Source organism: Sus scrofa, chromosome 14, assembly GCF_000003025.6.
Source record: "Sus scrofa isolate TJ Tabasco breed Duroc chromosome 14, Sscrofa11.1, whole genome shotgun sequence".
Lineage (NCBI taxonomy): Eukaryota > Metazoa > Chordata > Mammalia > Artiodactyla > Suidae > Sus > Sus scrofa.
This window is the reverse complement of record NC_010456.5, coordinates 48,649,327-48,662,935: the sequence shown is the minus strand read 5'-3', so window position 1 is coordinate 48,662,935 and position 13,609 is coordinate 48,649,327. Positions and strand designations below refer to the sequence as shown.

At 42.0% G+C, this 13,609-nt stretch overlaps 1 protein-coding gene across 2 annotated transcripts in view; it reads right to left on the bottom strand.

Annotated features, from left to right (window-relative positions):
* The window catches only part of SLC5A1 (solute carrier family 5 (sodium/glucose cotransporter), member 1), a 137,746-nt gene that overhangs the window by 41,210 nt on the left and 82,927 nt on the right, over nucleotides 1-13,609 (bottom strand). For both annotated transcript variants that reach the window (XM_021072101.1, NM_001164021.1), the window contains exons 3-5: nucleotides 3,688-3,792; nucleotides 2,760-2,819; nucleotides 1,513-1,617 (exon numbers count right to left, since the gene is read on the bottom strand). In XM_021072101.1, the coding sequence (XP_020927760.1) occupies nucleotides 1,513-1,617; nucleotides 2,760-2,819; nucleotides 3,688-3,792 (270 nt within the window). The remainder of the gene's footprint in view (nucleotides 1-1,512; nucleotides 1,618-2,759; nucleotides 2,820-3,687; nucleotides 3,793-13,609) is intronic.

The window sequence follows — 13,609 nt, the reverse complement described above, 5'->3', positions numbered from 1 at the left end:
ATTATACCAAAAGCATGAGAAACAGGAAGGGGGCGGGGGAGACCAGATAAATTAGACTTAAGATTTTAAACTTTTATGCATCAAAGGACACTACCAAGAATGTGAAAAGACAACCTATGAAATGGGAGAAAATATTTGCAAATCATATATCTGATAAGGGTCTATCTAGTATCCAGAATATAAAGGCTTCTTCTCTAGCTAAGTTAGGGTGCTAAAGCAATCCAGGGAGCACTGAAGATTCTCGTATTCATCATTATCATTTCTTACATTCCAATAACGCTTCATGTTTTCAAGAAAATCCATTTGATCCTCAATACCACCCAGCGAGGTAGGCAAGGCAGGAACTTTTATCCCCATCTCACTCACAAAGAAACTAAGCTCCAGAGAAGTAAAGCACTATTTCACTGGTGAGCAGTAGAGCAGAAGCCCAAGCTCCTCCACAACCCCATGCTTCCTGCAATTACTTTCCTAGATGGTTTTCCTACCAAGGTCCTCTTTTCTTTCTATTATTCTTTATCACTAATATCTTCCTTCTTTTAAATTTTTTTCCACTGTCACTTTAACCTTTATCACTGACAATCTCCTTGAAGATAAAGAAAAAAAAATTCCAGGTAAGACCAATAAGTAGACATTTTCTTCCTGCCATCTTTTGGGCTGTTGAGAAAGTATCTCAGAATTTCAATGGTTTCCTAAGTCTCCTACTTTGTTTTATCATCACAAGGAGTTGACTTGAACATTTTAAAGGAAGGAAAAAAGTGAAAAAGCAATGAAAAGACTTATTCCAATGTGTCAGCCAAGAGTTCTGCACGGCTCTCAAATAAACCCTTATGGCTACCCAATGTCTGAGAAATCTCAGCTCTGAAAACTTGGGCCTGAGTCAGGGTAAATGGAAGGAGGGCAGACGCAGTGATTGGGTCCAGAGAGCATGAAAATCTAGAGGGTTAGCACCTAATGCCCAGGGGGGCTGATTCTGAGTGAATACAAGAGACCTCATACAGTGAAGGATAGTGAGCTGGAGCCGGAGGTCTGGGTTCTACTCCTTAGCAAGAATGTCCTTCCCCAGGGTTTCTGTTTCCTTGTCTACAAAAGAAAAGGGAGAGTCTCTGAGGTCTCTTCAGAGTTGTCACTGACTGCCCATGTCTAAACACATTAGAAATGTCACCTGGAGCCGGATTCTAACCCTGACAGGGCATAAAGGCTTACAGCTACCTCTAAGGTCAGGGCCAGCCCTCAGAATCCCTAACTTCCTTTGAATCTTCTATTAAGAACAGCTTTCACTGAAACTTCTTGAACCTATTTATATCTTCACCTTCCCCACAGTAGAGGATAAGGAGTTCCATGTGTTTGCTCCTTGATATGTGAAATAGGACTTCATCCTCAGAAGTGAGAAGGACTAAGGGACTGAGATAATAGAAACATACAGCACTGCCCTTCAGTGTGCTAAGGAGCAAGGGTGGGCAGGTTCTGAGACAACCAGGGCCCAGGACCCAGGGCCCAGGGCAGTGGACTCACCGAGATCTTGGTGAAAATGTAGAGCATCAGGGACAGGATAGAGAGGTAGACCTGGATCCGCTTGCCTCCAAATCGCTTCCGCAGATACTCTGGCATCGTCACCACCTGCATGGGATGGAAGGGCGAATACCACCAGCCAGGGTGATCAGAAAGCCCAGAGCAAGCCAAGCAGTGGCATCCACCCTGGTGTCAGAGCTGTGATCAAGAGTTAACTCTTGTTGGTCAGAGAAGTCCTTGAGATGGCCAAATGTCCCTGTCTTCCAGCCATTTGCTCATCTCAACCCCACATGCCCTACCACTGCAGAGGCAGGTGGGTATTATCCCAGGATGTGGAAGGCACCCAATAAAAACTTCTTACAATGAACACATGACTTCATATAACCAAAAAGGCAGACTCTTGCCCTGAAGCAAGAGGGATAGATAGACAGATATTCCTATACAATGCACTTACTGGGAACAAGACATCACAACCACAGTGGCATCTTTTCAGTGCACCAAACAAGGTGGCCCTGCTCTGAACATGTGCCTTGCCAAGGTTAGGGCTGCAGGCCAGCTCAACATACAGTTCCTTTCTGCATTACAACCTGCACCCTCTGTCTCGTGTCCTCAACCCTGAGCCTGCAGTCACCTGGAATCAGACATAAGTCACCAATAGTCCCCGAGCCTCCAGAAGATGCAGCATCTACCTGTGTTTCTTCCTTATTGCTTTCTTCTTCTAATGTATAAATGTACTATTGTACGTGTAGTAGGTGCTAATTATATCTCACTGGGCAAATGATGTTAAAATTGTCTTATGAAAAATGTCAGAGATTTAGTCAAGAGACCAAGTATGCATTTGGTAGTTGAATGCCGGCTATATGTTTAGCAGACAAGAGCTGCTCATGTTTGTAAATGAAGGGAACTATGGTTCTTTTTCCCATGCTGCTTCCCTTCCAGGGCCAGAGGTGGGCATCTATGTATTGTGAGCAAATACGTGGCAGTGTCTTGCAAGTGTACACCCAGTATGAGGGGATGTGACGCTTTTGAGCTGAATGGAGTAAGTTTGCTTAGGAGGGCTTCCCAGAAGCACAAGTCATGGCCAAGTGGATCTGTGCCCTGGAGAGCAGTCAAGAACTTTATAACCCAGGAAAGAGAGTGAAGTCATAGAGACTTATCCCATAAAATCTCCTCTGCTTTCCAGGACTAAGTTCACACATATATTTGCCAGCAGGAAATATATATTAAATAATAACAGAGCAGATACTTACCCCTGCCTTAATGTAAATGGGGACAAACAGCCAGCCCAGAACAACCACCCAAATCAGAGCCTGAAACCAAAAAAGAGGTGGAGTCAAAGCAAGAAGAAACTTGGCCCATTCTGCTGCCTGCAGGGCCTGCAGCTGCTGCAAAACAATCACCCAGCATTTTCTCTTTGAGGTCTGGGGACAGCTCCTTAAGTGGCCATCAGTGACTGGAGGAGGGCTTTCATGCCCATTTGGCCCATGGGAAGAACAGGTGGGCAACAGTGGAGAGGAATCCAGGGGGCTGCCCACTGATATACAGCTCCTTTTGCCTCTTCCCTGATTTACAGGAGTAAAATACCATTTAGAGAGCTTTTTTTAAATAATAATAATAATAATGGAAATCTGATGGTATTTCCAAACCTCTGATATGGTTGAAAGGACAAAGGAAGTTTTGGCTTTTTAAAAGAAGAAAGAAACACTATTGCCATCATATCAGTGGATTTCTCTTTTTTTTTGGTTTTTGTCTTTTTTTTTTTTTTTGAGGGCCACACCCACGGCATATGGAGGTTCCCTGGCTAGGGGTCCAATTGGAGCTGTAGCCACTGGCCTACGCCACAGCCACAGCAACGCGGGGATCCAAGCCTCATCTGCAACCTACACCACAGCTCACGGCAACGCCAGAGCCCTAACCCACTGAGCAAGGCCAGGGGTCAAACCTGCAACCTCATGGTTCCTCGTCGGATTTGTTAACCACTGAGCCACGACGGGAACTCCTATCAGTGGATTTCTCATGCTACTCTTGGGAGGGGAGCAGGACTCTGGGGCTCCTGAAGCTGTGCCCCTCCTCCATCTGCATTCCAAGGTGGAACTGGGAGGTTTCTAACATTTAGAATGTCTTTGAACTTGCTGAGCTCCCTCCAGCTCCAGACATAATGTCTCTGATGTTACTCACATTCCATTCAAAGCCACCAGTGGCAATGCCTGCAGCTGCTCCAGTTCCTGCCAGCCCAACAAAATGCCCGCTTCCGATATTACTGGCAAACAGAGAAGCTCCAACCTGGAAACACAAAGATAAGGTCATAAGGTGAGGACTCTATGCTTCACCAGGACACTCAGGAGTGGGCCAAAGAGAGAAGAAATATGTCAATCAAAAAAAGGACAAGAAAGAGCAAAGGCTGGCCAGAAACTTGACAATGCTGGGGTCAACTGGGACCACTGGTTCAGAAAGCAGATGTGGGGACTTGGATAATAGAAAGATAAAAAGGAGAGGACTGGGGAAGAAACAGTGGGACGTATCCCCAAATCAGATCTCCATGAGTCCTTTGTAGGTCCAATGCCCAGCAGTCCAAAACACATGGGAAGCTCTGTAGCCCACAAGACCTCCTCTAGAATTCTCCCAACAGGCTTGGACTCAGGAGCAGGGCCTGTGCCATTCATCTCTGTGTCCCCCACCACTCCTAACTTGGGACCTTGACCAATACAGGCTCTCAGTAAATGCAGACAGTTTTGTTGAAAGAAATCATTTATAAGGAAACCTCTGGGCCTCAGTCACTTGTCACTTATCAAAGAAGGCAGGGAGTAGAGCTGATAATTTCCAAGTGACTCCTAGCTGTTAAATTCTGTAATCCCATGGGCTCCCATGTAACAAGAGATGTTGTTGTTAATAATAATAATAATAATAATAATTCTCTAAATCAATACGGTATTTTTATTTTTTACAAAAGTTCCAAAGAACCTGCTGATGTATGCAAAAAAAACACTGCATTTTCCAAGAATATATGTATGTCTAAAAATATAGGTTAGAAGACAAATTGGAAGGACATATATTAAATGCCTAAGAGCGAAAACCTGGAAGAGGAAAGGAAAATGGGATTATGAATGGGAGATATAGGAGAAAATATAAGGGAAACAAGAGAGGGATCTTGCACTGACAAATCATGATACTGTATCATCAACTCAACTGCACCTGAAGTCCAAGAGAATTCCAGAAAGTTCTAGAGTTTTCCTAGTCCCAGAGGAGAAGGCATAGCAGCATTTGATAAACATCAAATTAGGATAATTACACACATTCTTGCTGAGCAATGGGGGGAGGCTGGTAGCTACTGGCCATTAGGGTAGATATTATCCCTAAGATGGTTTAAATCTGGGGGGGAAAAAACATTTCCCAAAAAGATTACTCCAAGAAACTGTTCTAATTTTCCCTAAATATAAGACAGTGTGGAGTTCCCACTGTGGTGCAGTGGGTTAAGAATCCAATTGCAGGAGTTCCCACTGTGGCATGACGGGATCTCCAGCCTCTTGGGAGCTCTGGAACACAGATTCCATCCCCAGCCCAGCAACTCCAGATGCTGCAGGGCAACCAAAAAAAAGGGGGGGAATCCAACTGCAGTAGTTCAGGCAGCTGCAGAGGTAAGGGTTTGACCTCTGGCCTGGTGCGATGGGTTAAATGATCATCTTTGTCACATCTGTGGCATAGGTCACAGCTGTGGCTCAGATTCAATTCCTGACCCTCGGACTTCCATAAGCTGTGGATGCAACCATTAAATAAAAAAAAGACAGTGCGTGCTTAGTGCTATATGTTAAGTCAGAAGAGAGGGAGGTCTCTGAAGGCTGGGGCAAGAGGTCTCCAGAATGATGAAGAGACAGTGTTGTAAGTGCCTTCATTCATCACTCAATAAATACTAACTTAGCATCTACTCAATGTGTCAGGTTCTATTCTAGATACTAGGGAATCCTGTATAAATAGCACCAGCAAAAATTCGTACTCTCCAGAGGCTTATTTCTAACAGAGGAAACATGAATAAATAAACAACAACAAAGATGAAGTGGACAAAGAAGTTGTGATAGAATGACTGATTTAATCAGGAAAGGTCCCTCTGTGGGGTAACCTCTAAGCTGAGATTAAAATGAAAAAAGAAATCAACCATGCTGAGATCAGAGAGAAGGCATTCCTGCAAAGCAAGGACCATCCCCTGCCTAAATGAGAAGGCCATTGTGGTTGAGAGGCAGAAAGAAGCCCAGAGTGGCTGGAATGTGGTAGGCCGTGTGAGATAAGGCTGTGAAGCTGGGAAGCGATACATTACCTGGTCCTAGCAAGCCAGGATAGGAGTATGAATTTTATTCTGTGAGATGAAGCTGCTGAGAGGGTTTCACGCAGAGGAAAGACAGGATCTAATTTGCTTTTCAGGATTGCTCTCAAGAAAGTGAAGAGTATAGTGTCAATAGCAAGAGAGAAAACCGAAACTATGTGAGAGTCAATTGCTACCTGGAGAGTGGACAGAGGTTTGGTCTCGGTGGTGGCAATTGAGACAAAGACAAGCATAGAGATTGGGATACATTTTAGAAACAAAGCTGACAAGCCTGTTGATGGATCAGTTGTGGAAATGAGGGAAAGGGCAGTCAAGGGTAACTCCTAGATTCAGGACTTAAGCAACTAGGGGGATATCATTCATTAAGAAGGGAAACTATTTACTTTGATTATTGCCACATAAGCATTTTAATCTTCTGTTATCTGAACTTTAAGTATGTTGTACAACATAGGCATGCCTGCCTTTGCTAAAAGAATAGGGCCCAGTAAATTCTGCTTATGAATAAATTACTATTGCCTCTAAGTGGAATTCCCATGGTGTGAAAAGTTCTATTGCTCCATATTGTGTCTTTTCCTCATTATAGCACAAACATTAAAATGCTTTGTAAGTTGAGGGGGGAGGGGGAGGAGATGGGGAAGGGGGAGAAGAAGAAACTGACAGGGAAGCAAGCTGTTTAGACACATCTACCTCCTCTCAAAGTTTCATGGGGATAACAGTCCACTTTTCATCAGAATTCCCTTCTGCATGTATGCTGCCTGTCAAGATCATTATTTTTTCCATTTTCCAATAATTTATCTCACTTGATAAATTATTAAGCCTGGAGTTCCCGTCATGGCTCGGTGGTTAACAAATCCGACTAGGAACCATGAGATTGAGGGTTGGATCCCTGGCCTTGCTCGGTGGGTTAAGGATGCGGCGTTGCCATGAGCTGTGGTGTAGGTTGCAGACGCGGCTTGGATCCCTGGCCTTGCTCAGTGGGTTAAGGATGCAGTGTTTCCATGAGCTGTGGTGTAGGTTGCAGACGCGGCTTGGATCCCGCATTGCTGTGGCTCTGGTGTAGGCTGGCAGCTACAGATCCGATTAGACCTCCATATGCTGCAGGAGCGGCCCAAGAAATGGCAAAAAGACAAAAAAAAAAAAAAAAAGTATTAAGCCTAATGTTGTACTATTAAGAGCACCATTACCAATAATGATTAACTCCATAAGATTAACCTTAAGTTCAAGAAGTCCTCTCCAAAATCCCCCCCCAAAGGGAGGCAGTGGAGTTTAAGCAGTTGTAGGCTTTCCTGAGGCAGCTCTTCACCATCTGATGGAATGTGGGCCAGAGGAGATTTGGGGGTACTAGTCCGGGTTCAGTTCATTTCTATCATGGTCACTACTGTTCTCTACTCACTCACCTTGTTTTCATCTGGACTCCCTCCCTTCACCCCATGACCTGCAGGCACTCATTTACCAAAACCCCTGACTGCCTTCACAAAGCCACAAACATCTGGCGCTTTTTATATTGCCCTTGTATGGGCTGTTATTATCCCTTAACAAGCTTCTAGATGATCTCCAGTCTCCCCCCACCCACCCACATGGCCAGACAGCTCCCCAAAACACAAGTCACTTCCCTATTCAGAGACCCTCCTGGTCACCAAATGGGCCTGCCAAGCAGTCTTCTGACAGTTCCAGCTTTAAAGATCTAGTCTTAGGAATTCAGCAAGATTTCAAGTTAAACTTCCCTCCAGTGAGAAGCAGTATGAGCTTAAAAATTAAAGTTTGGATGTTCTCTTGTCCTGTTACTATCTGGGTAATCCCAACATCTCCAAGCCTCAATCTTCTCTCATGACAGGGTTGTGCAGGAGTCAAATGACATTATGAATCAGCAATGATACATTCAGCTGACTTCAATCAGTATCCTTTCTTTTCTCCAAGAGGACAATCACTTCACCTTCAAAGACGATTCACAAGAGTTACAATGGACACTGTAAGGACTGATTTGCATTCCTCCAAAATTCATATGTTGAAGTTCTAAACCCTGATGTGACTGAATTTGGAGATAGGGTCTTTAGGAAGGAAATAAAGATTAAATTAGTTCATAAGGCTGAAGCCCTTATCTGATAGGACGGGTCCATATGAGAAGAGGAAGAGATAGCAGATTCTCTTCCTCCCTCTGTCTCTCCCTCTCTCTCAATGTCCAGAGAGAGAAGCAGCTCTCTATAAGCCAAGAAGAGAAATTTCGCCAGAATCAACCTTGACAGAAACTTGATCTTGGATTTCCAGCCTCTAGAACTGTGATAAAACATGTCTGTGGATTAAGCCTCTCAGTCTGTGGTATTTTGCTATGGTGGCCCAATCAGCTTTGTACATACACCACTGCTTTTTAAATTTTTTTTAGAGCTGTACCTGCAGCATATGGAAGTTCCCAGGCTAGGGGTTGAATCAGAGCTACAGCTGCCGACCTACACCACAGCAACAGCAACACCAGACCTGAGCCACATCTGCAACCTATACCATAGCTCACAGCAACACCAGATCCTTAACCCACTGAGTGAGGCCAGGGATTGAACCTGAATCCTCATGGATACCAGTTAGATTCGTTTCTGCTATGCCACAACAGGAACTCCATATACACCACTGCTTTATCACCTACTGTCTTTGGCCAGATTTTCCCACTGCCCTTCCTCTCACTGGCGCTCATTAACAATGCTTTCCTCACATATTTCCCAAAAGCTTTCTCTGTCCATGCCTCACACACGTGTATGCCCACTTGGGAATCATGCCCATCTAGGGAGTGACCCAGTGACATAAAGCATCTTGTCCTTCTCTGTAATTTCCTCCCACAGTCCTTCTCAGTTCAGGATCAGATTTTCTCTGAAATTTTCCCAGCTTGATCTTGCTTCTGACTTAACTCTTTACAGGCCTTCCTCACTCCTGATATGGCTCAAGAAGCCATTCCAAGTATTTAGATGGTTTGGGTTCATCTACTGCACAAGATGTTTGAATCTGATCAAACCCAACAGGTTTAACAGCATGGTAATTGGGGAAATAACGTAATGTCACATCATAAAAAAGCAAAAAGACTTCATTTCCCTTTGACTTTAGGGAATTTCACAATCATATTTTACTGCCTAAATTTCCTATCCTAGAAGCTTGGCAGGAGGGAAACTGTAAGGGGAAATTATAGAGTTATAGAATTCTCCAGAACTGGATGGACCCATAGATGTCACAGCTTGAATCTTCTCAGAAATACCCCGCCAAGTGAAGGTCAGCTTCTGGATGCATATCTCTTGTGACAGAAAATTCATGAGGCATTTAAATACCTAGTGGAACAACTCTAATGGTTGCAAAGTCCTTCTTCATCTTGAGCTTAGATCTCCCCATTAATCCTGCTTGTGCCCTCTAGGGTGAGACAGAACAAGTCAAATCTCTATTCTACAAGCTAGTCTTCCCAATATCTGAGGAGAGGGGTTGTGTCCACCCTCAAATCTTCTCCTGGCCAAGCTTCCTCTTCTTATGTACCTGTTCCTCGCTGGCCACCCTTGATGTTCTCTGATGCCCTCAGCCCCACTTATGTGTCCAAGTGGGTCTCAGACACAAATAGGTCAGTCCAGACATGGACTGTCCAGAGCAATGCAGACTGACCTTCTGACTTCCCATCTGTTTTTAACATCATGTAACTTCAAATACCTCATTTGTGGGTTTTTTCTATTTTGTTATAGTTGACTTACAACATTGTGTCAGCTTCAAGCATAGAACAAAGAGCAGCTGTTATGCATGTGCATATATCCATTCTTTTTCAAATTCCCTTTCCATATAAGCCACCATAGAGCACTAAGTAGATTTCCCTGTGCTATGTAGTAAGTCCTTGTTACTTATTGACTTTATATATAGAAATGTGTATATGCCAGTCTGAACCTCCCAATTTATCTCTCCCACCAATGCTTCCCCTTTGGTAATCATAAGTTTGGTTTCAAAGTCTTTGAATCTGTTTCTGTTTTATGAATAAATTTTTGCACTATCTTTAGGAGATTCGACATATGTGATCTCATATGATATTTGTCTCTGTCTGACTTACTTCACTCAGTACGATAATATCTAGGTCTACTCATGTTGCTGCAAATGGCATTATTTTGTTCTTTTTATGGCCAAGTAATATTCCACTGTAAATATGTACTACATCTTCTTTATGCAATCCTCTGTTAATGGATAGGTTGCTTTCATATCTTGGCTACTGTAAAAAGTGCTGCAGTGAACATTGGGGTGCATGTATCTTTTTGAATTATGGTTTTCTCCAGAATATGCCCAGAAGTGGGATTGCAGGGTCATATGGTAGTTCTATATTTTGTTTTTTAAGGAACCTCCATATTGCTCCTGTTGGTTGCACCAATTTACATTTCCATCAACAGTGTAAGCTTCTCTTCTCTTCACACCCTGTCCAGCATTTATTGATTATAGACTTTTTGTTGATGGCCATTCTGAATGGTGTGGAGTGATATATCATTGTAGTTTTGGTTTGATTTTCTCTAATAGTGATGTTGAGTATGTTTTCATGTGCTTTTTGGCCATCTATCTATCTTCTTTGGAGAAAGGTCTATTTAAATCTTCTGTAATTTTTTTTCTTTTTAGGGACACATTTGAAGCATGTAGAAGTCCCCAAGCTAGGGATCAAATCAGAGCTACACCTGCTGGCCTATGCCACAAGCAGAGAAACTCCAAATCTGAGCCACATCAGGGGACCTACACAATAGCTCACAGCAACGCCAGATCCCCAACCCACTGAGTTAGGCCAGGGATCGAACCCGCATCCTCATGGACCCTAGTCAGATTTTTTCCATTATGCCACAATGGAAGCTCCCTTTTCTGATCATTTTTTGATTGAGTTTTTTTTTAATATAAAGCTGTATGAGATTTTTCTATGTTTTGGAGATTAATCCCTTGTCCGTCACTTCATTTGCAAAGATTTTCTCCCATTCTATGGGTTTTCTTTTCATTTTTGTTTTAGTTTTCAGGTTTGTTTTGTTTTTTTAATTTCCTTTGCTTGCAAGAGCTTTTCAGTTTATTTGAGTCCCCTTTATTTATTTTTATTTTTATTTCCATTACTCTATGAGGCATATCCATAAAACATTGCTGTGATTTATGTCAAAGAGTGTTCTGCCTATGTTTTCCTCTAAGAGTTTTATAGTATCTGGCTTTACGTTTAAGTCTTTAGTCCATTCTGAGTTTAGTTTTGTGTATGGTATAAGAGAATATTCTAATTTCATTCTTTTACATGTAGCTGTGTTTTCCCAGCACCACTTACTGAAGAGGCTCTCTTTTCTCCATGTATATTCTTGCCTCCTTTGTTGCAGATTGACCATAGGTGCATGGGTTTATTTCTGGGCTTTCTATCCTGTTCCATTGACCTATATGTCTGTTTTTATCCCAGTACCATACTGTTTTGATGACTGTGGCTTTGTAGTATAGTATGAAGTCAGGGAGCCTTATTCCTCCAGCTCCATTTTTCTTTCTCAAGATTGCTTTGGCTATTCAGGGTATTTTGTGTTTCCATACAAATTTTTTATTTTTTTGTTGTTGTTGTTCTAGTTCTGCAAAAAAATGCCATTGGTAATTTGCTAGGGATTGTACTAAATCTATAGATTGCCTTGGGTAGTATAGTCAGTTTGACAATGTTGATTCTTCCAACCCAAGAGCATGGTATATCTTTCCATCTGTTTGTGTCATCTTTGATTTGCCTCATTGGTGTCTTACAGCTTTCTGAGTACAGGTCTTTTACCTGTTTAGGTAGGTTTATTCCTAGATATTTTATTCTCTTTGATGCAATAGTAAATGAGATTATTGCCTTAGTTTCTCGTTCTTATATTTCATTTTTAAGTGTATAGGAATGCAAGAGATTTCTATGTATTAATTTTGTATCCTTCAAATTTACCAAATTCATTGATGAACTCTAGCAGTTTTCTGGTAGCATATTTAGGATTTTCTATTTACAGTATCATATCATCTGCAAACAGTGATTGTTTTACTTCTTCTTTTCCAATTTGGACTCCTTTTATTTCTTTTTCTTCTCTGATTGACATGGCTAGGACTTCCAAAACCATGTTGAATAAAAGTGGTGAGAGTGGACATCCTTGTCTTGTTCCTGATCTTAGAAATGCTTTCAGTTTTCATCATTAAGAATGATGTTAGTTATAGGTTTGTCACATACGGCCTTTATTATATGGAGGTAGGTTCCCTCTATGCCCACTTTCAGGAGAGTTTTCATCAAAAAAAATGGATATTTAATGTTATCAAAAGCTTTTTCTGCATCTATTGAGAGGATCACATGGTTTTTATTCTTAAGTTGTTAATGTGGTGTATCACAATGATTGATTTGTGCATATTGAAGAATCCTTGCATCCCTGGGATAAATCCCACTTGATCATGGTATATGATCCTTTTAAAGTATTGTTGAATTCCATTTGCTAATATTTTGTTAAGGATTTTTGCATATATATTCATCAATTATATTGGCCTGAAATAGACTAATGTCTTTGTCTGCTGTTGGTATCAGGATGATGGTGGCTTCATAGAATGAGCCTGGGAGTGTTCCTTCCTCTGCAAATTTTTGGAAGAGTTTCAGAAGAACAAGTGTTAACTCTTACCTAAATGTTTGATAGAATGCACCTCGTTCTGGACTTTTGTTTTTTTGGAAGTTTTTTAATCACAGTTTCTTTTTTTTTTTTTTTTTTTGTCTTTTGTTGTTGTTGTTGTTGCTATTTCTTGGGCCGCTCCCGCGGCATATGGAGGTTCCCAGGCTAGGGGTCCAATCGGAGCTGTAGCCACCGGCCTACGCCAGAGGCACAGCAACGCAGGATCCGAGCCGCGTCTGCAACCTACACCACAGCTCACGGCAACGCCGGATCGTTAACCCATTGAGCAAGGGCAGGGACCGAACCCGCAACCTCATGGTTCCTAGTCGGATTCGTTAACCCTGCGCCACGACGGGAACTCCTTAATCACAGTTTCAATTTCAGTACCTGTGATTGGTCTATTTCTATTTTCTACTTCTTCCTGGTTCAGTCTTAGAAAGTTGTACCTTTCTGAGAATTTGTCCATTTCTTCTCCATTATCCATTTTATTGGCATATAGTTGCTTGTAGTAGTCTCCTATGATCCTTTGTATTTCTATGGTGTCAGTTGTAATTTCTCCTTTTCATTTCTAATATTATTGATTTGAGCCCTCTCCCCTTTTATCTTGATGAGTCTGGCTAAGGGTTTATCAATTTTGTTTATTTTTCAAAGAACCACCTTTTAGTTTCATTGATCTTTTCTATTGTTTTCATCTCTCCTTTATTTCTGCTCTTTATGATATTTTTCCTTCTATTAACTTTGGGTTTTGTTTGTTCTTCATCTTTAGTTGCTTCAGGTGTAAGCTTAGGTTGTTTTTTTGGGATTTTTCTTGTTTCCTGAGGTGAGGCTATGTTGCTATGAACTTCCCTCTCAGGAGTTCCCTGGCAGCTCAGCAGTTTAAGGGCCTGGTGTTATCACCGCTGTGGCTCTGGTTATTGCCATAGCACGGGTTTGATCCCTGATCCAGGAACTTATGCATGTCATGAATGCAGCCAAAAAAAACCCTTCCTATTAGAACTGCTTTTGCTGTGTCCTGTAGGTGTTGGATCATCATGTTTTCATTGTTATTTGTCTCTAGGTATTTTTTGATTTCCTCTTTGATTTATTCAGTGATACATTGGTTGGTTAGTAACATACTGTTTAGCCCCCACATGTTTCTGTTTTTTACAGGTTTTTTCTTGTGGTTAATTTCTAG